The following is a 25923-nucleotide window of genomic DNA, read 5'->3' as shown; positions in this document are numbered from 1 at the left end:
GTGACCTTGTGTTTTGCATGAAGACCTTACAATAAACTTTTTACAGACACCTTCAAGTTTAGATGTTAAATAAATGTTTCACATTCAAAAGATAGATTTTGGGTGCAGTATCACTTTAAAGCTTTAAAGAGTGGACACACTGAGCACGTTTCTTGGATCGCAGGCCGCGGTTACATAACATGGCGGAGTCTTGCGGCTCCCGATTGTTAGCATCACCAGATGCTGTAACGCTAGCTGTCTCCTGACCCGTCCTTAGATCGGTATCTCCCTAACAAATTCCCCCGTCGCTGCATTCAAATGCTAATCGTCTGCAGTTTGCCCCTTCTATTGCTGGGTGACTTCAATTGTTCTGTGAAGGACTTTAGTGTCTAACCTCTTTGCTATCGTTTTACAGCTCTCATCATTGAGTCTTTGCGGTGAGATTTTTAAGTGCATATTCAAAACAAGAATGATTTATAACTTTATCGGCGCATTACAGGCATATGAAGATTGAGCAACTTCAGTTTTCCATTTTAATTCCTTAAAAAAGTTTATTTAGAGCAGATAATAAAACATGCCGGCTGAATAGACATCACACTAAATCTACTGAGGCTTTAGGCAGCGTGACACAAACCATTAAAATGATGCAAACAGGCCGAGGAGAACACACGCTTCACACACATACCTAAGGCTGACAAGACAAAGGTGATATCTAATCGCACAAGACTGTGAGAAACCTGATAGTACTGAATGCTGAAAAACAGGCCTATCATCTCCACTTAAGAACACTAGTTACTAGTGTACGCCTACTCTTATCTGAGCTGAAGGTATCCGTACATGTCTGTTTGCACTGTTTAGCTTCTTAAATGGTCTTCTGTTCCTGGACATTTCGTCCTCTTTGTCCTCGGAGAACAAGGCCGTCTGTTTCTCTGTCTACGTCAACTTCTGTCCTCAAAATACGTCTGTGACATCAACTGATGTGCTGTTGCGCTTTTGCATGTGTCTCTGGTTAAACCGATATTGTATCTCAAGAGATTTATTGGTTGAAGGGATAGTTTAAGGGCTCAGCCAGCAGCCGTTTATCGTAGCTTAGCATAGAGACTGGAAACAAAGGGAAACAGCTAGCCTGGCTCTGTCCAAAGGTATCAAAATCTACCTGCCAACACCTCTAAAGCTCACTAATTAACACATAATATCTCGTTGTTAAAGTCTAGGTCTCTAGTCTGATCCATCCATCCTCTGAATGCTCTAGGTCTCTAGTCTGATCCATCCATCCTCTGAATGCTCTAGGTCTCTAGTTTGATCCATCCATCCTCTGAATGCTCTAGGTCTCTAGTCTGATCCATCCATCCTCTGAATGCTCTAGGTCTCTAGTTTGATCCATCCATCCTCTGAATGCTCTAGGTCTCTAGTTTGATCCATCCATCCTCTGAATGCTCTAGGTCTCTAGTTTGATCCATCCATCCTCTGGATGCTCTAGGTCTCTAGTTTGATCCATCCATCCTCTGGATGCTCAAGGTCTCTAGTTTGATCCAACCATCCTCTGAATGCTCAAGGTCTCTAGTCTGATCCATCCATCCTCTGAATGCTCAAGGTCTCTAGTCTGATCCATCCATCCTCTGAATGCTCTAGGTCTCTAGTCTGATCCATCCATCCTCTGAATGCTCTAGGTCTCTAGTCTGATCCATTCATCCTCTGAATGCTCTAGGTCTCTAGTCTGATCCATCCATCCTCTGAATGCTCTAGGTCTCTAGTCTGATCCATTCATCCTCTGAATGCTCTAGGTCTCTAGTTTGATCCATCCATCCTCTGAATGCTCTAGGTCTCTAGTTTGATCCATCCATCCTCTGAATGCTCTAGGTCTCTAGTTTGTGGCTGTAAAGTTTCATGAGGCTGTGATTATCCTAGAGGTCACTACAGGTCATTTTATACAGTGAGGTCAAGTTCTAAAAAGAAATGGTCTCACTACAATGAAATGGCTCCTATGGGGACTAACATCATCACACATGAATACAGTTGGGCTCATTGGATCCACAAGAGTCTCAGCTTTACAGTGATACCCAATTTATGTAATTCTGAGACTGTTTATGGACCCCAGTATGCAGAAATATTCAAATTCACTATCTTTAGAATAGGCGAAAATAACACGATGATGCTAGCTAAATATGAAATACATTAATTGTCCTTCATGTCATAACTGTTTGATATTCACTGACACATTTTCTTGTATGTCCGTCTCTAGAAAAGGAGATTTTATTGAGCACCCTGACTGTAATCCCGTGAGACGTTGGTCATTTGAAACTCAATGTCCGAGCAGCACAGAGAGCTTTTGTGAGCAGCGACACAATAGAGCTCTTAAACCTGCCAGAGGGGAGAATGGGGGAGAATCGGGGGGGAGTTGATTACCTTTACCTGTGATGGTATAAAATGCCTCCTCAAGTTGTCAAGATGTTAGTTATAGAGTCACTCGTGCTGGTAGCTTGTTGAAGAGCCATGAACATCCTCTGACATCAGACTATTCAAACGTGTTATTTCCTCTACAGGTGAGTCTTTTTTCTAATGACAGATTTACATTATGATACGTTGAATATTCTCTCATTGCTGACCTCTTAAATCTCTCTGCAGCGTCACATTATGGCTTCTGTCGGTGCATTATTGATGCTTTTGCCTGTTGCGTGGACATGCTCTCCACAAAAAGCAGGTAACGTCACTGTGGTACACAGATCACCCTTGATTCGGTTAACGAAAAAAAGGCATAAAACTCAAATGGAAATGGCAGTAAATGTCTATATACAGATAACACTGAGTCAAATTACAATATGGAGAAACAGAATGACAATATTAAGTAAATAAAGCACATAATATTAAGTGTAATAAGTTAGTTTCAGGCAAAATGTAAAACTGTTTTGAGTGAAGACATTAAATAATGTCTAAAGTTTGTCTGTCTGACTGTGTCTTATTTCAGACTACGTTATGGTGTCATGCTTCCCCAACGCCATCATTGCCAACGTCCCAGAGTGTCCTTACGGCTGGGAGATTGACCAGCTGTCTCTGGGTGGAGTCTGTTACTCTGGAATACACAGTCCAGGATACTACCGCTTCAGCATCCCTGACCTGACTCCCAAAAACCACTCGTACTGCGGTACGCAGTCTGAGGTGAGGGTCACAATAACAACAGTATCTCACCATGGAGAGGAGGAGGTTGTGTTTTATTTGCCCAGTTTTTGACATATCTGCTTTGTGACATTTCGCTTTTGGTGCTTAAAACATTGAACATTTGACATTTAAACCCAGAAACAATGTCCCCTTTTCTCAGGTTAAAGCAATTATAGTAGGGCTGTCAATCGATTAAAATATTTAATCACAATCAATCGCATGATTGTCCAAAATTAATCGTGATTAATCACATTTTTTACCTGTTCAAAATGTACCTTAAAGGGAGATTTGTCAAGTATTTAATACTCTTATCAACATGGGAGTGGCTAAATATGCTGCTTTATGCAAATATATGTATTATTGGAAATCAATTAACAACACAAAACAATGACAGATATTGTCCAGAAACCCTCACAGGTACTGCATTTAGCATAAAACAATATGCTCAAATCATAACATGGCAAACTGCAGCCCAACAGGCAACAACAGCTGTCAGTGTGTCAGTGTGCTGACTTGACTATGACTTGCCCCAAACTGCATGTGATTATCATAAAGTGGGCATGTCTGTAAAGGGGAGACTCGTGGGTACCCATAGAACCCATTTACATTCACACATCTGGAGGTCAGAGGTCAAGAGACCCCTTTGAAAATGAACATGCTAGTTTTTCCATGCCAAAATTAAGTGTAAGTTTGGAGCGTTATTTAGTCTCTTTTTCGACAAGCTAGTATGACATGGTACAAATGGATTCTTTAGGTTTCCTAGTTTCATATGATACCAGTATCTTCACTCTAGCTTTAAAACTGAGCCCGCTACAACCACAAAATCACAAGTTGCGTTAACGCGTTAAAGAAATTAGTGGCATTAAAACAAAGTAATATCAATATAGTCAAATATGACTAATATAACTTTAATTTTGGTAATTTTGGTTCATGTTGTAACAATTTGAGCTTGGACATACAGTACGTCATATCCGGCTACCCTCTTTGTTTGGATTGAGAAACGTTGTGCAGCAAAAAGAATATTTCTTTATCAAGGTGGTTAGAACAGTGGTTAGTTTTGTTAAATGACCTTCTGGGTTCTGGTGTTTATTGTTTGGTAAAATAGATGTTCTAATTAGCTCTGGATCTAATTAGAAAACCACATGATGACCTAAGAGCTCTAAATGCACCGTCAATGAGCAGGTCAGAAATATAGAAAGAGTTTTTTCAGACATTTTTCAGAGTCTTTTTTTTCCAGCATTTTTCAAACTTTATTTTTCAGACTTTTTTTTAGACATTTTTTTCAGACATTTTTCAGACTTTTTTTTTGACACCTTTTTCAGGCATTGTTAAACTTTATTTTCCAACAATTCCAACAATTTTTCTAACTTTTTTTCAGACATTGTTTAGACTTTATTTTCTAACATTTTTCAAACTTTTTTTTCAAACTTTTTTTTCAGATATTTTTTTTTTAATTTTTTTTTTTACCTTTTTCAGACATTGTTTAGACTTTATTTTATAACATTTTTCAAACTTTTTTTTCAGACATTTTTTTTTTTTTTTTTTTTTTTTACCTTTTTCAGACATTGTTTAGACTTTATTTTCTAACATTTTTCAAACTTTTTTTTCAGACATTTTTTTTTTTTTTTTTTTTTTACCTTTTTCAGACATTGTTTAGACTTTATTTTTGACACCTTTTTCAAACTTTATTTTTCAAATTTTTTATTAGACATTTTTTTCAGACATTTTTCAGACTTTTTTTGACACCTTTTTCAGACATTGTTAAACTTTATTTTCCAACAATTCCAACAATTTTTCAAACTTTTTTTTCAGATTTTTTTTTTTTTTTTTTACCTTTTTCAGACATTGTTTAGACTTAATTTTTGACACCTTTTTCAAACTTTTTTTTCAGACATTTTTTTTTTTTTTTTTTTTTTACTTTTTTCAGACATTGTTTAGACTTTATTTTTGACACCTTTTTCAAACTTTTTTTTCAGACATTTTTTTCAGACATTTTTTTTTTTTTTTTTTTTTTTACCTTTTTCAGACATTGTTTAGACTTTATTTTTGACACCTTTTTCAAACGTTTTTTTCAAACTTTTTTTTACAAACTTTTTTTTCAGACATTTTTTTTTTTTTACCTTTTTCAGACATTGTTTAGACTTTATTTTCTAACATTTTTCAAACTTTTTTTTCAAACTTTTTTTTCAGATATTTTTTTTTAAATTTTTTTTTTTACCTTTTTCAGACATTGTTTAGACTTTATTTTATAACATTTTTCAAACTTTTTTTTCAGATATTTTTTTTTTTTTTTTTACCTTTTTCAGACATTGTTTAGACTTTATTTTCTAACATTTTTCAAACTTTTTTTTCAGACATTTTTTTTTTTTTTTTTTTTTTTTTACCTTTTTCAGACATTGTTTAGACTTTATTTTTGACACCTTTTTCAAACTTTATTTTTCAAATTTTTTATTAGACATTTTTTTCAGACATTTTTCAGACTTTTTTTTGACACCTTTTTCAGACATTGTTAAACTTTATTTTCCAACAATTCCAACAATTTTTCAAACTTTTTTTTCAGACTTTTTTTTTTTTTTTTTTTACCTTTTTCAGACATTGTGTTTAGACTTTATTTTCTAACATTTTTCAAACTTTTTTTTCAGACTTTTTTTTCCAAACATTTTTTTTTTTTTTTTTACCTTTTTCAGACATTGTTTAGACTTTATTTTCTAACATTTTTCAAACTTTTTTTTCAAACTTTTTTTTCAGACATTTTTTTTTTTTTTTTTTTACCTTTTTCAGACATTGTTTAGACTTTATTTTTGACACCTTTTTCAAACTTTATTTTTCAGACTTTTTTTTAGACATTTTTTCAGACATTTTTCAGACTTTTATTTGACACCTTTTTGACTTTATTTTCTAACATTTTTCAAACTTTTTTTTCAAACTTTTTTTTCAGACTTTTTTTTTTTTTTTTTTTTTACATTTTTCAGACATTGTTTAGATTTTATTTTCTAACATTTTTCAAACTTTTTTTTCAGACATTTTTTTTTTTTTTTTTTTTTTTACCTTTTTCAACATTGTTTAGACTTTATTTTCTAACATTTTTCAAACTTCTTTTTCAGACATTTTTTTCAGACATTTTTTTTTTTTTTTTTTTTTTTTTTTACCTTTTTCAGACATTGTTTAGACTTTATTTTTGACACCTTTTTCAAACTTTATTTTTCAAATTTTTTATTAGACATTTTTTTCAGACATTTTTCAGACTTTTTTTTGACACCTTTTTCAGACATTGTTAAACTTTATTTTCCAACAATTCCAACAATTTTTCAAACTTTTTTTTCCAGACTTTCTTTTTTTTTTTTTTTTACCTTTTTCAGACATTGTGTTTAGACTTTATTTTCTAACATTTTTCAAACTTTTTTTTCAGACATTGTTTAGACTTTATTTTTGACACCTTTTTCAAACATTGTTTAGACTTTATTTTCTAACATTTTTCAAACTTTTTTTTCAAACTTTTTTTTCAGACATTTTTTTTTTTTTTTTTTTTACCTTTTTCAGACATTGTTTAGACTTTATTTTCTAACATTTTTCAAACTTTTTTTTCAGACTTTTTTTAGACACCTTTTTCAGTAATAGGTACTGTTTCTTTGGTAAAACTAGTTCCAATGAAAACTGATCACTAGGAAGATGTCTCAAAACCTGGGAACATAAAACTATCTGTGTACCGGCCCTTTAAGACATTTAACCATTTACATGCACTTCTGTCTCAGATGTATGTTAATTTTAAGATTATAGAAGGCAAAACTCTATTTATTTCATATTCCCCCTGACAGTTCATGCCCGGCAAAGACCCCAAGTACGTCTTCTACAACTCCATCGTGTCCAACGACACGTCGCTCACCGTCAGAAACCAGCCGGTCAACTATACCTTCAGCTGCATGTACCGGGCGGCCTACCTGGTTAACAACGCCGTGTTCAGCCAAAGGTAAGCATCCATCCGAGACACGAGGCGACCGCAGTCACCGCGTTGCAAGATAAGTGCATTCTGACCCAATGACTTGCAGCGTTTTTACTAAACCCTCTGCTTTTTACAGAGTGGCTACCGTTTATGTCAACAACGGGAGTTTAGGCACTTTTAGATCACAGTTGTCAATGAATGTGTTCACGGTGAGTAGCCGCTCACGGGCTCAGCTTCTCCAGTGGAAGCAAAATCAAAAGTTATTTGGTGTTACAGTCATTAGATATATGCAAATAAAAGATTGTCAGATGAGGAAATACAGAAATATATATATTTATTTTGTAGAATTCAAAGTTCCTGTATGCTAAGGACTCTCCGTATGTGATTGACACTTCTGAGATCGGCTCTGAAGTCTTCATCGGCATCGAGGCAAAAGGACTAAGTAACAGGTATCAACATTTTCCTTAAACACTGAAAAGTATATTCTCGTACAGAGTAGATACCACTCGATTTCTAACCCTGTTTTATTATCGCTTCTTAGATTCAAAGTTGTAATAAACAACGTCTGGGCCACTCCTACTCCTTACTCAACAGACAAGAAGAGGTGGAGTCTCATCATTAACAGGTGAAACATTAAAGGGAGAGTTTTTAAAGTGGGGATGTATGAGGTACTTATCCATAGTCGGTGTTTTACCTACAGTAGATGACGGTCGGCACGCCCCCAGTTTGGAGAAACGTACTGAACGTATGAAACGTATTTTAGCCACCTAAACAAAATCTACATCAGTTTAAGTGTATGTTATATTTATAATATTTTCACTGCTTTACCACGCCGTCAGAGAGCCCTTTCTGACGAGGAACTGAAGCCGTTATATCCATCTATGTTGTCCTCAAAGCCACCAGACTCCATTGAGGAAAACAGTCATTTAACCCTGCAGAACACAAGAGTTACTGGTCTACCGCTGCACTGCTGCATCGATCGGTTAGTTATTAGGTCATGTTATTGTGTAACTTCACCAAAGTCACACAATAACACAAACAAACTAACCCTATCGAGGCAGTGGTAGACCAGCAACTCCTGTGTTCTGTGAGGTAAAATTACTGCTTTTTGTCAATGGAGTCTGGTGGCTTTGAGGAGAGCATAGATAACAGCTTCAGTTCCCCGTTGGAAAGGACTGTTTCATGTCAATGTAAAACTTTAATCATTTGTTCAAAGTCCGCCCATGAGTTGTAACGTGATTAATGCCTCTGATGAGTCGTAATAAAACAATCCTGTATGATGTTTTAAGGTGTAGTTGGATGTGAAAGAATACTTCTCTATGCCACTTCATGATTTGGATGAGTTCTCCAGCAACATTCAACAGTTTTTGTCTTCCAACAGCTGCTCTTCCGACCACACGGTGACTATTTTTGAGAACGCCAAAGACAGCCGCTCCATGTTCAAGTTCAACTCTTTCCGCTTCCAGCGGCTGGAGAAGGTTTCCACCGTCTGGCTTCACTGTGAGGTCCAGATCTGTGATGGAGAGAGGCTCAACTGTCTGCCAGTGAGTACAACACTTTTTATATGATATCAAACTTTAAAACACTGTGTGGAACTTTATGTTTATTTATCTATTCCAATTACAGGCCAACGTCTGCCCTTTAGAAATATCACATACAGTGTGTGTTGTCATTATATGGTATCACTCTCCAGTGGTGGAGAGTAACTAAGTACATTTTATCAAGTGCTGTACTTAAGAATAATTTCGAGGTACTTTACTTGAGTATTTTAATTTTCTGCTACTTTATACTTCTACTCAACTACATTTCAGAGGGAAATATTGTATTTTTGACTCCCTTTATTAATTTGGCAGACACTTTTGTCCAAAGTAACGTATCAAAAGTAATGTCAATGAGCAAAATAAAAAAATAAAATAAAAATAAATAAAATAAATAAAATAAATAAAATAAATAAAATAAATTAAATAAATTAAATAAATTAAATAAATTAAATAAAAGTAACGTAACAAAGTAACGCAACAAAGTAACGCAACAAAGTAACACAACAAAGTAACGCCACAAAGTAACGCAACAAAGTAACGCAACAAAGTAACGCAACACAGTAACGCAACAAAGTAACGCAACAAAGTACTTTTAATGGAGTATTTTGACATTGTGGTACTTGGTTGGTTATAAAGAGTGAGAGGGAGGAGAAAATATGGAGCAGAGTACAGTCAACAACATCAACTTAAATAAGAATTTAACTGAAGTTATTCCTCCAAATATGGTGGTGAAGTTACGATACTCTCATTTATAGCTATTCTCAGTTTAATTTGACAAAATGCAACTCGTGTTTCCTCAAGGGCCCATGCTCTTCCCGAAGTCTGCCATCTGAGGCAGAACCAAGCGGAGGGATCCTCACTACTGAGTTTCACATTAAAGGTACAAACATATAATATAATAAACATATGTTGGAAGACTTTAAATAAATAATAACAAGCAAACTGTAGCATTGTTATTTTCCCTCTTTCAAATTAAGAGACTCCAATAGCTGACTGTTATATTGAAGGTACTTTGTGTGTTTTTTGTTTTTACTGTTTAAGCTCTTATTTTGTATTATGATGTCTTTATCTCTGGACAGGTATCAATTCCTCCAATAATGGACACATAAAAGGTAAACAAAATGTGATGCAGTGATAACTGTGATTGAAATGTATTTAAAGTGTAATATTCAGAGCCGTTCATTTATTCAGTCAACTGTTCAATCTTTGTATATTTTGATGATTTGAATGCTGTTTCAAAGCCTTCACTACACCACCACAAATCACATTATGATGTGAAAATACTTGATTAATTTATTCGTTGACCTTAAAGTCATTACATTTAAAAACATATGAGAGAACATGACGTCAATGTTCGCTACGGTTCAGCTAAATTCTGTTGAAAGTTGTTTCTCTGTCATCAACATTTGATCTGATCTATGTCTTCTTTTTTTTTTTCCACCACAGGCACTTCACTATTCATCCTGCTGCTGGTCCTCATAAACACATGTTGGGATTTAGTAAGTGGATCAAGAATGTAGTAAAGACTTCTATTCATGTCACACTCCAATGAAGAGATATTCTCGTCATCTCACAGATATTATATGTAATTAGCACATTTATTGATGCTTTGGATAGTTTTTCTAAAATGTCACACTACATTACTTCACTGCTTTCTCCAATAAATTAACATTTTTAAAGAAATGATCTTTGTCCCTGTTGTTTTTTAATTCTGCACAAACCTTTAAAAACTCTTCTGGGAAAAATAAATAAATAATTTTATTCAATCCAGAAATTAAACTGTCAACATGACTGTAACACAAATTAAATAGCTAAACATACTTTAAAGGTCCCATATTATAAAAAAGTGAGATTTTCATGTTTTTTTTATTATAAAGCAGGCTGAAGTCCTATATAAATACTGTGAAAGTATCGAAACGCTCAATCCACAGGAAAACACACACAGCACGTATTCAGAAACGCTGCATTTGGAACAAGCTGTCAGGATTTCTGTCCATTTGTGATGTCACAAATGTACAATATTTAGACCCTTTACAGAGATTTAAATGTAAACATTCTAAATGTGTCCCAGTTTATTCCTGGTTGCAGTGTATGTAAATGTCATCAGCTGACAGGAAGTACACATGGACCCGAGCTGTTGCCTAGCAACGCAATTCTGTTGCAATTTCGTCGCAATTCCATAGAAATGTGTCAAAACGGAGCGTTTCAGACAGAGGGTAAATACAGGCATATTCAGGCTGACAGTATGAGGAAAATAAAGTTTTTTTTTAACATTACAGCATATAAACATGTTCTAGTAGAAACACAAAATAGTAGTAGTAAAAAGTATGATCCTGAAAATGAGCACAATATGGGACCTTTAAAATGTATTCTATTCCAATGATACTACCCAGAACAAACTGTGAATGTGTAACAACAATGTTAATGGATTTATTAATATATACTCAACCATTTTGATTGCATACAGCACTGTTGAATCTGATTTATCTGTATCTTATACATGCGTTCTAGGGAAGCAGTGATCATTTGTTGTTTGTTTGTTACAGCAGTACAAAGACAAAATGAAAACACATTATGAATGTCATTGCTACAAATTCATCAGTCACCAATTTTCATAAACTTTTATAGTTTATTCTTTTTGTTTTATAATATAAAGCCATGAATATCTATAATTGTACCAAAATCACAAAGAATTAAGATTAAAAAGTATCTTTAGCTCCTTTAGCAAGAGTCTGAAATAGGCGTGTTTTCAGACTATTGCTAAATGAGCAACAGTGTTTCGACAGTGTTTTATATATTATCACTCCCGTCTTTGTCTACATTTTGTCTCCTCTTCGCGAGTCGTTTTTCCATTCTATGAGACGGTACTGAATTTTCCTTTCCAGATATTCCTTTTATCCAAAATCTGGTCAGAACATCCGGTCATTCTTTAAATGTCCACTGTGGTCATCATAGCTTTGGTCAGGGTTTTCTGGGCTCTTTTCTCAGCAACTCTGATCATTCCCAGTTTCTTGAAGAGATATCACAAATACAGGTGAAAATACAAGCACTTGATTTACATAAAATACTGTATTTACTGACTGTGCTTGGATATAGATTTGTCTCTGCTGGCTACCTCTGTTTGTAGTATGAGACTGTCAGCTGGTGGATAGCTGTGAGCAATTAAAGGAGGATTGAATCCCTGTTTGTTCAGCAGCCAGTAGGTCTTATGAGATCCTTTACCCTGTCATGGACATAAACACACACATGTCAAAAACACTGGTTGTTGTACATCTTATTAGAGAAAAACTAAAACATGCAGACTCTTTAGGTTCACCTTCATCTCAACTTCCCCTCTTTCCTCCAGCTCAAACGATCCAGCCTGGACCAGGATGTCAGCAGTGCACTGAGATATGTGAATCTTCAAGGCTGTTAAATACGCAGAAGACAAGTAAAATAAGTCAACGTTGACTTCTGGTTTCACACGGGACACGAACAGCGGTCTCCAGGGTGAAAGTCCTGTATTTGTTTGACCCATCCGTCCTCCACTCAACTCGCGGACTTTCTTGCTTTTTAAACTACATCTTTTGCTCTGACTAATAATGAAGTAGATGTGTTTACATTGAATTTGAAAAACATCATCTCAAACAGTGGCACTGAAGAGTCGGTGCGTCGGTATCAGACGCCGAGGGGCGCTGACCGGTGTTTGACGAGTTGGGAGTGTAAATGGGTTGGATATGGGTTTTTTTACCTGATGATGCTGCGAGAGGAAAAGACAGAGGATTCATCCTCTTGGGAACATGAATGTCTGTACAAAGTTTGATGGCAATCCATCCAATTGTTATCAAGATATTTCACTGAAAACCTAATGGGATTCCCTACATTGACAATAATCCCTCAGACTTGCACAATAAAACTATATGTATGTTCTTATCCAGAAGGTTTAAACAATGAAATTGTGAATACTGATGGTCTCAATTAATAGCCTCTGCAAAGGTGCGACTTCAGTCTACTCACGTAAGCTGTTACTTTCCATTCGAGAGGCCGTGTTCACCGTGTCGCCAAAGAGACAGTAGCGAGGCATCGTGGTGCCGACCACTCCAGCAACCACTGGACCTACAAAACCCACAACAAACTGTTTGTATTTATGGATTCAAGCTTATTAAATGTCAATTATTTCATGTACAGACGTCAACAAAGTGTGTAGGACCAAGAACTGTGAAGGAACCACAAATCCTGTCGGCGGCTTATACTCGCTTTATTTAATTACAACTTAAATGTATAAAGATGTTTATAGCGATTGTTAGCCACCTGAAATGATCCTGAAAACCTTCCAAAGGAAAAAAAAAGGCAGCAACAAAACCAAATACTTCACCATTAATTAAAGAAATAACCTGTCTCTCTTACCAGAGTGTATCCCGATGCGGATTGAAAGACTCTTAGTAGGCATGTGGTGGATTTTGAAGACCTTGATGGCACTCAGGAAATGCAGAGCCATCGTAGATATCTCTAAAGCGTGCTGATAGCCGTTGCTGATGGGTAGACCGCTGGCTACCATGTATGCATCACCAATTGTTTCCACCTAGAGAAGAGGCAAAGACAATATTCAAAGTAACAATGGGAAAACTTTTTTTTTTTATAAAAACAGCACAACTTATAATTTTACATTTTGGAAAAAACGCTAGTTAGCTTTTAAAATACAGATACAAACAGTGTGCAGGTCAGCTAGAAAATCTTCTCGTGTAGATCTGTTGTAGATTTACACACCCCTCAGTGCATAAAGTTGAATGAGAGACTAAAATCGTTGTGTGTGACTCACTTTATAGACATCGTACATCTTGATGACATCGTCAAAGAGGCTGTAGAGGTCGTTGAGGAACGTCACCACCTCCATCGCAGAGCTGACGGAGCACATGGACGTGAAGCCCACGATGTCAGAGAAGAAGATGGTCACCATTTCGTAGCTTTGAGGCTCCACTGACTTCCCCGCCATCAGCTCATCTGCGATGTACCTGCGACCAATGAAGCACCAGCACCGACAAGGTGAGCGACGTAGTCGTGGACGGCCAATTCAACCGGTGCCGCCGTGTTCACATGATTTGAATGGGTTGATCATTTTGATGCAGTTACATCTGTTACCTTGGTAACATGCTGGAGAGGAGATTGTCTGCACGGGTCTTCTCTGCTGTGAGCTGATTGGTCCTCTCCTCCACCACCTCCTCCAAGTGATTTGCATATTTCTCCAACTTTTCCACCATATTATCCAGTATATTTGCATGACTACAGTACAGAAAATCATGATCACCTGCTTTAAGGAGTTTTCGGGTTGAGTTTGTTCGTTTGTTAGTCGCCATTTACTCCTTAACTACTGCACTACCTTAAGTGAAAACGTGGCACATGAACTTAGTTACTACATTTATTTTGAAGCACATAACAAGTTTAGAGGATTTTACAGCCCTGACGAAGGTATGCGCTCTTTAAATGCTCTCTAATTTATGACATTTTGGAGCATAATATGGGTAAGGAAAAAGAAAAGTGTCAGAGGCCTGACCTGTCTGGGCTGGTGTCCCTCAGCTGTCTCCGTATAGACGCAAACGGCGGTCGGTGGTCAGGGTTTTCATTCCAGCAGGCCTTCAGCAGTGAGTTGATGTTCTCTTCACATAGCTCCGCAGACAGCGGTGGGCGGAGGGGTTCCCCTTGGAAAGGCGTCCGCAACTGCATAATAATTTCTGGAGGAAACATGTAGCAAAGTATCAGGACTCATCGCAGTTTTGGAATTTGGGTTTGAGGTCTTTTTAGCCATGCTGTTGGCCTGTCTACCACTTCTGTCTAAACAGAAATATCTATACAACTATTGAATGGATTGCCATGAAATTTGGTACAACCATTCATATCCCTCTCAGGATGAATCCCATGAATTCTGATCATCGCCTGACTTTTTCAACTGGCGCCACCATCAGGTCAAACTTTTAATTTGTCCCAATACTTTGGTTTATGACTAAATACCTGCTAAACTAAAGACATTCCCATCAGCCTCAGCTGCACTTTGTGTTTAATGCTAATTAACAAATCATACTAACTACCATACACGCTAAGCTAAGACCGTGAACATGGTAAAGCATTTTAATTTTGAGCATATTAGCATTTAGCTCAAAGCACCGCTGTGTAGCGTCACGTTGCAGGCTGTTCTCATACACCGTTCGTAGCTATACTTACAAAAAGTAATGCACTGTAATTCGTAATATTGTATGTAAACCACGTAACCATGAGCCAGGAAGTATAAAGAGCGATAAAAGCTGCGTAAGGAGGAGGTCGGGTGGATGGGTCAAAAAACATCTGACATTCACCCAGGAGACCAGCATTGGTGCCCCGTGTGAGGCCAGAAGTCAACGTTGATTTATTCGTCACGTAACTTTCGTACTTAAGTAACGTTATTTCCGAAGATATTTTAAGCCAAACTATGATCTTTTTCAGAACCTAACTAAGTAGTTTTGTTGCCTAAACCTAACCAAGTTGTTTCATGTGAAGACAGAAGTTTATTTTGAAAACACTATATGCATGACCCGTGTTGTTCGTCATGTGTTGCTGAACATTATTAGGAAAACGCATGAAGAATTAGGAATGACTTTGAACCGTTGTATGAGGATACGTTGCACAGAGATTGAGTTGAAATTTGTTTAATTTCCAACCTCTTGTCTGGTAAAGAAAATGAATGAATATGCTTTGTATCGTGCTAACCTTTAGGGCTCAGGTTGATTTCATGATACGGGCCAGACTTTGCGCTGTACACGAGCTCCCACATGATGATGGCAAAGCTGTAGACGTCCGCTTTCCCCGTCCCATTGACTTGGAGACCAACTTGTCTCAGAAGCTCGGGGGCTATGTAGTACATCTCTACAACAAATCACATCACCTCACGTTATTCCCCCTTCACGCTGTGGATAAACATAAATGCAAATATATTAAAGATATATTCGAGTGCACCCACTGACCTGAATGATTGGGGTTTTCCAGTGGGATGATCTTCTTTTTGCTCCCGTATTTAAACTCCCACAGGCCAAAGCCAGAGAGTTTTATCTGGAGTCGACTGTCAACGAGACACGTGCTGGGCTTCAGATTCCCGTGAAATCTCAGGTTACTTTTGTGAATGAACTCCATTCCCTAAAAACAGAAGTTCTTAATCTTTATTCAGCCAACGACCCTCATGTACGTCCCTTGGAATAATATGACATGGCCTGTTTTTTTTTTACACTTCTATAGATATGTGAAAGAATACAAGAGAAATGTATTAGAAAGATATTAGACACGTATTAAAAACATATTTGCATTTCCTAAGAGTTATAGATTTGTTAGATTATAATGTATTTTTTTAACTATTATACTGTCGATTTAAAAATTACAATATTATTTGTTGGACTATGAAGCCTTTGTAAAAAACATATAAATTATGTCATAATAATTAAAATTAATTAATGTGAAAATTGCCAAGCAAAATTAAAAAAAAAAATCAGTTCTGCACTATAACTGTAGTTTATGTCTGTTTAAAGGGTCAAAAAACATTTTTTAGTTTTATTTTGTTGACGTAGTTGTTTGTGTTTTTGTTATACACAATATTTATTCTACCATTGATGTCTCTGAGGTTGTATTTATTCTGGAAATTCAGTTGATTTTTTAGCAACCTGGGAGGAATTTATTTTCTACAAAAAACAAACAAACAAACATGGTGGGCATTTTATAGGACGATTCCAACAATTTCAAGATAATAAAATGACGACATTTCGACCCACAGAAAAATTGACCAGACTTTCTTTTCTGGCAGTGTCGAAAGCTTTTAAACACCATTTAGACCTGCATGTTGGGGAATAAACATACATAAAAATTTGATTGAACAAGTTACTGAATAAAGAAAATATGTCAAATCAAAATAACATTTTTGAGACCTACTTGGGGGATGCATTGGGTAGACTTTTATTTTTATGATTTATTTTATTTTTGATATTTTCATTTTATTTATTTGTATTATTTTTGTTTTATTTGCTCAAGTTTTATTTATTTATTTATCAATATTTCTATATGACTTCCTTATTTCTAAAATCCTAGCTAATAATCTAAAGGTCAAACTTTGGTTGCATACAATGATTAAAGTGTCTTTCCCAACACTACATCATGGCAATAACATGCTGCTTGAATGAACTGACTCACATTGACAATGTCATAAGCAAAGGACAGCTTAAACATCCCGTCCAGCTCGACATCTGTCTTCAGAACGTCCTGCAGAAAAAAACAACAGCAATATTTTCAATTTAAATATCTAATTACACACCAAAAATCACAGGATTAATATAGTACCGATAAATTACCCAGTTTATTTTTATATTACTGTTGGATTATTTACTCAAACTGAAATATGGTTATTTTGACTCAGTGCTATATGCAACAAGCTCACATTTCACCCTAAAACTGCCACATATTTATTGTTAATTGTATAAAACGACGTGCATATGATATTAAAAACGACAAAGGATACTAGTAACACAATATATGCAAGTTTAAAAAGAGCTGCATTAGATTATAACTGTTTTTAAACCATTTTACTTTGGTTAATAACCCAAAAGTAATCTACAAAATAACACAATCCCTTGTTTTAGGTGAATTTCGACCCCATGGGTTAACCCAGTAGTGCATTGGTGCTATATTGACCCAAATTTGGTGGCAAATGATGCTTGCACTGCAGGCTGCAGTGATGCTTCACAAATATGAAGTAGCAGTGTGTGTACATGCAGAACAGGCTGAGACACTGACCTTCAGACTGCCTTTCCTGCAGTACTGGATGACCAAACAGATGTTCGGTGGCTCGATGCAAACACCAAAGAACTGAACCAAGTTCTCATGTTTCATCTCTTTCATCTGTCTTAAAGAGTTTGAGATGGTTAGGCACACAATATGAAATTTCATGAGTGAAGAAAAAAACTGCTTCTATTATTCACTAATATGTCTTAAAGGAACAGTGTGTAGCATTTCGGGGGATTACTACGTATAACTATGTTTTCATTAGTGTATAATCACCTCAAACTAAGAATCGTTGTGTTTTCGTTAGCTTAGAATGAGCCCTTCATATCTACATAGGTAGCTGGTGAAAATGATTTAGTGATGACATTTTGGACAGATATGGATGTAAGCTGCAACTTGACTGGCTGGCGGAGGCGTACTGTACAACCGCGAGGTGGTAAATCTAGTTAATCCTCTAGTTAAGTCAGTTATTTATTCATATTCTGTAAATCACAAAATTTTTTATTTGCATTAAACTTGAATATGTAAAACTGAAAACTGATCAAGAACAACATGAGGAACTTTACCACATTGAACTCTTCGATAATTGAAGGCTTCTGGAAATTACAGCTAACGTGGTTCTTGAGGTACTTGATGGCCACTTGATTTCCCTACATGGAGTTACATGACATACGTACATTATGGAAAAGCACATACAGTATTTTGGCATATGAAAACATAACTCACCATTAATACTTAATTGCCACTTTAAGGGCTCACTTTAAACGTCAAGCTGGTACCTGGTAGAGACCGATGGTGGTGAAGACGTGTTCTCTCCCTGTCTTGTCCCTCAGGCCGTAGCTGTTGTTGGAGAAATTAGACTGAGAGCCGCTGCTGCAGCTCTGACTGGCCGTGGTGCTCAGAGATAGAGCGTGAAATCCCTGAAGGAGACACAAACACACCCAACAAACCTGTGAACACACAAACATACTCAACCATGTACATATACTAGGGGTCTGCAACATTCGGCTCTTTAGCCTCTCTCCAGTGGCTCCCTGTGGATTTTTAAAAATGGAAATGAATAACTGTTTTTTTGTTTACATTTTCATTTTTATTTATCATTGTTGTAGGTCTATGGTACGACGGTGCGACGGAGTATTAGGACCACATTGAGGAAAAAATTAATCTGAGATTTCGAGAATAAAGTCATAATTTTACAAGAATAAAGTCAGAAGTTTACGAGAAAAAAAGTCGTAATATTATGAGAATAAAGTCATAATATTATAAAGTAGTAATTTTACGTGTTATTTTCTTTTTTTCTCGTAAAGTTATGACTTTATTCTCGTAATATTACGACTTTTTTCTCGTAAAGTTATGACTTTATTCTAGTAATATTACAACTTTATTCTTGTAATATTCTGACTTTATTCTCGTAAAGTTATGACTTTATTCTCGTAAAGTTATGACTTTATTCTAGTAATATTACAACTTTATTCTTGTAATATTCTGACTTTATTCTCGTAAAGTTATGACTTTATTCTCGTAAAGTTATGACTTTATTCTCGTAAAGTTATGACTTTATTCTCATAATATTACGACTTTTTTCTCGTAATATTCTGACTTTATTCTGGAAATCTCTGATTTTCTTTCCCTCAATGTGGCCATAATACTCCGTAGTACATTGTCTCTTTGTCCCTCACTGCATTAGACTTATATACTATATACTTAGACTATAAACTGTGTTACCTTCATCACAATGATCAAATGTTTTGCGGCTCCAGACTGATTTTTTGTTGTTGTTTTGCCTAAAATGTCTCTTTTGATAATAAAGGTTGCTGACCCCTGGCATATACAGATGTATGCTCATATTCTTTTTTACTCTATATCTGTTTTAGTGCTCATACTGATTGCTCCCTGATGATGGTGATGTCGCTGTAGCTGATCAGCCACCAGCAGGAGTCATCCAGCCTCGTCTGGAGCCGTAGCTTCTGCAGAATGAGGACTCCGATGCACAAAACCGCCAGCACGCCGATGACAGGGAAGGTGACGAGCAGAGCCAGCAGGGCGACGTCTGCGTCCCATCAACACAGTAAATTATGAGGGTGGTTAGCTTGGCCTGAGTTTGTTTTACGAGTGGTTTAAAAGGAAACATAAAAACTGAGATAATTGGTGTATTTACTGGTTGCGTAAGAGGCCACTTTTACCATTAATGAGCCATTCGCAGAGTTCATTGTTGAAACCACATTCTGGTTTATCGGATGGAGGTCTTCCTCTCGGCCAGACCACCGAAGCAAATGCAGACGTTGGCCTGGAATTACATTTATTTGATGTGATTTCCCCAAAATGTTATTATTTATTGTATTAGATTGTTTGGTGGTAAATTTATTTATAAACATATTTTACCGGACAGCTTTGGTGTGACTGTCGAAATGGAGGATGGGTACAAACTTAGTGACGTCTCCTATATGCTGCAGGTCATAAATGGAATAGTCCACATTTCTCTCCCCGTCTTGGTCAAAGTGGACTAGTCCAGAGGCACCTGCAATGATAATCAGTGGTGGTAATTAAATTACATTTACTCAAGTACAATTCTGACACTTTGCACTTTACTTTAGTATTTCCACTTTCTGCTACAACGTAAGTTATTAGTTACTTTACAGATTTAGATTATTGATACAAAATAATATAAATAAATAAATGCATAATGAGTACTTTTACTTTTGGTACTTTTACTGGTAACAGAGTATTTTTAAACTGTGGTATTACTACAAAAAACTACAAAAATGGCGCCGAAAAAAATGTTTAGCGAGGCGAGACGACAAGCAGACAAAGTTCCAGAACTAGAGTGAATCTGGGGTTTGCGTTAACCCGCTGGCAAGCACCGTAACCCCTCGTTAAGCCGGGCAGCAGGGGCCAACTTTGAATCTTGTGTTTACAAACTGCAACCTGACAAATACTACTCATCGTGCCTTTAAAGAGGTAGTGTCTGGAAGGGAACCCACAAGTTGCGAGATAGGTTAGGTTAGGCATTGAGCTTGAATAGTTTTGTTTTGACGTTGACCTCAGGTTAGGATAGGTTGTCGGGCAGCGACTCTCGCAAGAGCTTTTGCAAGTTTTTGCCGATCTCAGATCAGATTTGGAAATTTGCAGGTTACCTTCTAGACACAACCCTTTAAAGGGATAGTCCGGGTGTTTTGAAGTGGGGTTGTATGAGGTACTTATCCGTAGTAGGTGTATTACTTACAGTAGATGACGGTCGGCGCGCTACCAGACAGAAGTACTGACACCAAAGCAAAGCAATACGGTGCTGTGGATGGGGACGACAGTTAAAGTACTTTAGCCACCTAAAAGAAAGGCTCACCTTAAAGAATTGATCTCTAAACGGGGAACTGAGCTGAAAGTGAAACATATCTATATTGTTTTTGTCATCAGAGCCTGCTGGCTTTGGAGAGCGCATAGATAAGTTTCACTTTCAGTTCAGTTCCCCGTCGGAAAGGAAAAGGAAAGGGCTCTCTGACGGCAAAATAAAGTGGTTAAAATATTCTAAATTTAGCGTACACTTAAACAGATATGGATTTTTTATTTTTGAGTCTTTCTTTTATGTGGCTGAAATCCGTTTTTCTTCCATACCCGTCCACAGCACCGTATTGCTTTGCTCCGGTGTCGGTGCTCCTGTCTGCTTCTCGATGCTGGGGGCACGCCCACCGTCATCTACTGTAAGTAACACACCGACTATGGATAAGTACCTCATACAACCCCACTTCAAAACACCTGAACTATCCCGTTAAGTAAAAGATCTGCATACTTCTTCCACCACTGTTTAAGAGTTCAAAACTATATTTACTTCTGAGCAGGTATTCTGTAATTTCCTTGTAAAAAGCTTCCTTGTAAAAAACGAAAACACAAACTTCACCAAAAGGTTTCTGGGTACTTTGCACACTTGGCTACCAACCATTAAATCGAATGTTGTTTCTATTTTTTAATCTCTGCAGCAGCTGCCGTCCATCGTGAGGGTCTTTTCCGTCCTTAACGACTTCCTTCAGTCCCATCGCGTAAAGAAGCACCGCGTCGTGCAGGTAGGCAGCGTACGGGCTGACCTGAAATAATAACAAAAATAAAACGATTGTATCTGTGATTTTAAATGGGAAAGTACCACATCTCAATAACACGCGGATGCTTACCTGTCTTTGAGATGTCAGGTTGCTCTGAAACGGGTGTCCTTTTAGTCTTTCAAAAACTTGCTCAAAGAAGTCGTAATAGTCGTAGCCTTCGTAGGATTTCTGACCGATGATGAAGGTCATGTCAAAAGCTCTTATGGCAGCTTGGTTGATCCTGCTGTTCAGGGCATATTTCCACAAGTTATCCTGCTCAGGAAAAAGATTAATACAACACAAAAACATCTTAGTGAAGAGGTATGGAAGATAATAAGTTTGATAATTGGATTCTACCTGATGGTGCTGCAACAACTTAATATGAGTGTAACTGTAAACTGTAAAAGTTTTACTCACCACGCTGCCACTGACCTCAAAATGCTGTACCAGGAAGAACACGTAGTCGCCGTTCATCAGACCCTGTCGCTCAGCCTCCAGCAACAGAGCCATGGAGTCCATGGAGTTTGTTAGCACCACAATCACTGCAGGACAACAGGACTCGTTTAGTCGCCAAATCGATGGTAAAAAAATGAGTTTTTTAAAGAGACAAAACTTTTTACCTCTGGCGACTGTCGAGACGAGCTTCACATTTCGATAAATCAGCTGAGGGTTGCTGGTGTCAAACTTGACCGCGGCAGCCAGTTTGAATTTGGCTCTCAACGGATTCTCAACGGTCGTCCACAAAGCGTCGACTTTGTCCCACGTGTTCGAATCCAGCCCCCCTCCGATCATCGCCACGTGACTCCATCCGAAGAACTCCAGCGTCTTCACCAGGACCTCCGAGCTTCTTTTGAGAGGGGGCACGACTTTGATGTACGAATCGTAGACGTCGCCGTTGTCCATTTTGGAGGATTGTCCCACAAAGCCGAACATGGGGATGTTCCATGTGGATGCAATGAGACCGGTGACCTGGAAAGCAGAAATAATGTGAAGTAAGGATGGGCATTTCAAGCAAAAATACTCTCTCTTTCGCCAGAATAAGACTCAAATAAAACTCACCAAAACCATCTTGGTTAGTCTTTCCACTGTTCCAACAATCGCCAACTCTGGTTGGGTCAAAATAAACCCTTAATTCACAGAGTTAGATGTGAAAATGATGCTCTGTCTTAGTCAGCGCTCGGTTACGTTTTTTCTCAGCTCTTAATTCATTATTAACATTTCTTTTAACTGTTTTAACCGATAGCGTTAATTGGTTAAAATGCTTAATGTCGGTTAAACGGTTAATTATTAACATCCCTAGCGCACACACACACACGACCAAATACATAATCTCCTGGCGGCTATAATAAAGTCATACGAGCTTGTCGGAAACTGCCTTTAAGACACTGCACTGGCTACCTGTATATTTGTTTTAATTGATTTTAAATTTCTTTTACTTGCTTATAAACTTTTAAATGACCTTGCTCCTCCTCCTACAGCAGAGCTCGTCTTTAATTATATGTTGCAGCCAGATCGTTAAGGTCCTCCCCCGCTTCTCTTTTAAATGTTTTACTTACTCACTTAAAAGTGAGAGAGGTCCTTCTGTTTTTATAAACTTTGGAACTCACTTCCTCTGGATATTAAAGCTCTCTCTGTAGTTTTTAAAATTAAAGGAAATTAAAGACATATCTTTTAATCTGGCTTTTAATTTGGAGTAATATATGCATAGTTATTATGTTTTAATCATTGGATTTTATATTATTTGTATCCCTGGTGTTTATTTTTATTTTATTTTATTGACTTTTTGTTTATTTTCAACATTTTATTGTTGTAATTTTCAGTCTTGCAGAATATCTGTTGTTATTTTTGTCTTGCTATGTGAAGCACTTTGGGTTGCATGTTTGTATGAAATAAGTTCAGAAACAAAAGGTACTTAAATATAACATTTTTTTTTTTTTTTTTATTTAAATAAAATTAGATATTAAATTAAACTAAAGCTGTCAGATACATGTATGGGAGTAAAAAGTACAGTATTTGAGTAAATGTACTTTCCACCACTGGTTTTACTCTCTAAAAAGTGACACCAAAAAGACAAACTAAAGATGAATAATCAATTTCCAGGTCACATGAATCCTACCTCGGCTTCTTCAGGACACGCCGGACCAAACAGCGCTGACACATTTTCTTTCCACACCTGCTGGATGAATCCTCCCAGGGAAACTTTGGGATTACAGTCTGTATCCGTGTACACAAAGTCCAGACTGTAGTTGCCCAGGAAGGAGGGGTTGGTGTTGACCTTCTCCACGGCGATCTGTATGGCCGAGCCCAGCCGCAGGGCGCTGAACGGGAAGGACATGTTCCAAGGGGCCTGGAAGCCGATGATCAGCTTGTGAGACCCATCGGTGCCGTTGTTGACGACGATGGAGGCGGCCATTAGTGTGAAGTGAAGTGCCAAAATGAGCCTCATGTCAGGAGAATACATCACTCTCATCCTATTAGTTGCTCTCATGTTAGCAGCGTTTAAATACCCAACTGATGCTGGACACATTGGTTAGGGAGGAGGAAATGTAAATATGTGGAGGAGAGTGGGAGGTACAGAGATGCATTAAGTCCGTCGTTTTCTTTACTCTTCATTAGAGAGTCATAGAAGGCCCCATACTCTTTAATAGGACACATTAAGGAAACCTTTCAAAGGGTTTTAGGTTCTCAGAAACGTTTTTCCCAGAAGTAAAATGTTCTATGTATGTTTCCCTGCGTCAATATGTTGAAATCACCACAGCTTATAGCCTGCTGGTGTTATACTGCTCAATAGAGCGCTGCAGGAATGAGCTCGCATTTTAGCACTTCTGGTTTCCTCGTCTGGAAGTCGATGGGTTTTTACAACAAGCTGAAGAGATTTTAACGTTTTGTTCGACGATATAAAATACTTTTTAAGCTTTTACGCGTCTTAAAAAAGGCGGTTGCTAACAAGTGGCTAAGTGAGACTACTAAACGTCATCACGCCGACTCGTCCGCCTTTATTACAGCCTCATTGTGTATACTCGCGCTCATGCGACCGTGGTGTAGTTCGTTTATAGCCTGATGGTACGTGTCCACAGGGGCGTTTTTTATCGCGAGGGGACGCGACGCTTCCCAACATTGGACGCTTGGTGGGCGTGTCACTAGACACAGGCTGTCCCCACTTGACTGAACAAACGCTTTCCCGCCGTTGGCTGCTGCTCCCAGCTTTCAAACCGGAACCAGTATGGAGGCTCGATTGGAATCTTGCTTCTCTTATTTCAAGAAAATAGTTCACCGAAATGTGTTTCTGAAAACATTTGAGGCGAGAAATAATCCACGCAGTTGCTGAATCTGTCTTTATTTTGGATCGACAACGTTTATTTTAAAAGATCCTCGGGAGTTTCGAGAGGTGGCGAGTCGCGTTGGACGCCCGTGATTTGCATAAATTAGACGAGCCCTCAACTTTTGCAAATGAGGAGCGTGCGTTGCGACGCTCTGTTTCTCGAATCGCGACGCCACGCTACCAGAATGCATTAAACGGCTGCTTACATAGACAAGGAATGGCAAGCGTGAAAAGCACGGAGCCTGTGGACACGTACCATAACGTTAGATTTTTACTTCTGCTGATTGCATTCACAATTCAAAAATCATAAAAGTGGTGTTGATTTGTGGAGATTATCTCGCTGAACAAAACGTATAAATACCATAAATGTTTGTTTGTTTGAACAATCCCGTTGGCTTTTTGTCGAGGGAATCAGGGCGATGCTAACTTCCTGGTTGACCTCAAATTTATGGGCAAGACAGTTTTCTTGAGTTTGATATTGATATTTCCACAGTGGCTGCATTTGAAACGTCCATCTCACTTCGTTCTTTTGCAATTTGAACTGCGAAGACAGTCCTTACCGATCGCTCACAATGTTAGTTTATATCAAGAGACACACATACCCTGGGAACACACTGCAGGGATGATGCCCCTTGAATTCACTGGACGTCTTTAAAGGAAGCGTGTAGGGGATCTATTGGCAGAAATGGAATATAATATTAATAAGTATGTTTTCTTTAGTGTATAATCACCTGAAAATAAGAATTATTGTTGTTTTCGTTAGCGTAGAATGAGCCGTTTATATCTACATACAGAGCGGGTCCTCTTCACGGACACACTGGCTCTAGATCGGGACATTCACGTTTTTGCATCGGCCACCGTAGTCCTTCCACATGCTTGGTTGGTTGCAGTTTGCAACCTCACCGCTAGATGCCGCCAAATCCCACACACTGCTCCTTTAAAGCAAACGAGGAGGACTTCTTTTCAAATCATTGCTCTGAACGTAGATGATGATTAGATTAGTTTCAATAAGTGCTTACAATAAAAAGTACAATAAAACACATTTCTTTTATGGTTTCATGGCTCACCCTTCTTACCCAACAAAATCTGAAATAACTCTCATCTGATATCGTTGACAGACTCAGGTGAGATTTTATTAACCATAAA

The 25923-nt window shown here is 37.4% G+C and overlaps 2 protein-coding genes across 2 annotated transcripts; one reads left to right on the top strand and one right to left on the bottom strand.

The window, feature by feature from the left end:
* The first annotated feature begins 2613 nt into the window (after positions 1-2613).
* tectb (tectorin beta) lies at positions 2614-10686 on the top strand. Its single transcript, XM_037755380.1, has 10 exons — positions 2614-2680; positions 2945-3135; positions 6951-7102; positions 7212-7284; positions 7421-7524; positions 7617-7700; positions 8457-8619; positions 9418-9496; positions 9696-9728; positions 10063-10686. The coding sequence occupies exons 1-10, from the start codon at positions 2614-2616 to the stop codon at positions 10134-10136; spliced, it is 1020 nt and encodes a 339-aa protein (XP_037611308.1). The 3' UTR covers positions 10137-10686.
* Positions 10687-10888: 202 nt separating this feature from the next.
* Positions 10889-23901, bottom strand: gucy2g (guanylate cyclase 2g). Its single transcript, XM_037756113.1, has 22 exons — positions 23572-23901; positions 22076-22424; positions 21888-21997; positions 21546-21728; positions 21317-21461; positions 19768-19903; positions 19569-19672; positions 19269-19435; positions 18165-18305; positions 17952-18035; positions 17398-17502; positions 16798-16866; positions 15588-15756; positions 15334-15489; positions 14147-14324; positions 13735-13875; positions 13415-13607; positions 13003-13177; positions 12613-12711; positions 11933-12024; positions 11732-11839; positions 10889-11626 (listed from the first exon to the last, which is right to left on the bottom strand). Exons 1-22 carry the CDS (start codon positions 23899-23901, stop codon positions 11546-11548), a joined length of 3315 nt encoding a protein of 1104 aa, XP_037612041.1. The 3' UTR covers positions 10889-11545.
* Between the last annotated feature and the right edge of the window lie 2022 nt (positions 23902-25923).

Source organism: Sebastes umbrosus, chromosome 20 (assembly GCF_015220745.1).
Source record: "Sebastes umbrosus isolate fSebUmb1 chromosome 20, fSebUmb1.pri, whole genome shotgun sequence".
NCBI lineage: Eukaryota > Metazoa > Chordata > Actinopteri > Perciformes > Sebastidae > Sebastes > Sebastes umbrosus.
This window is presented reverse-complemented; position numbering and strand designations above follow the sequence as displayed.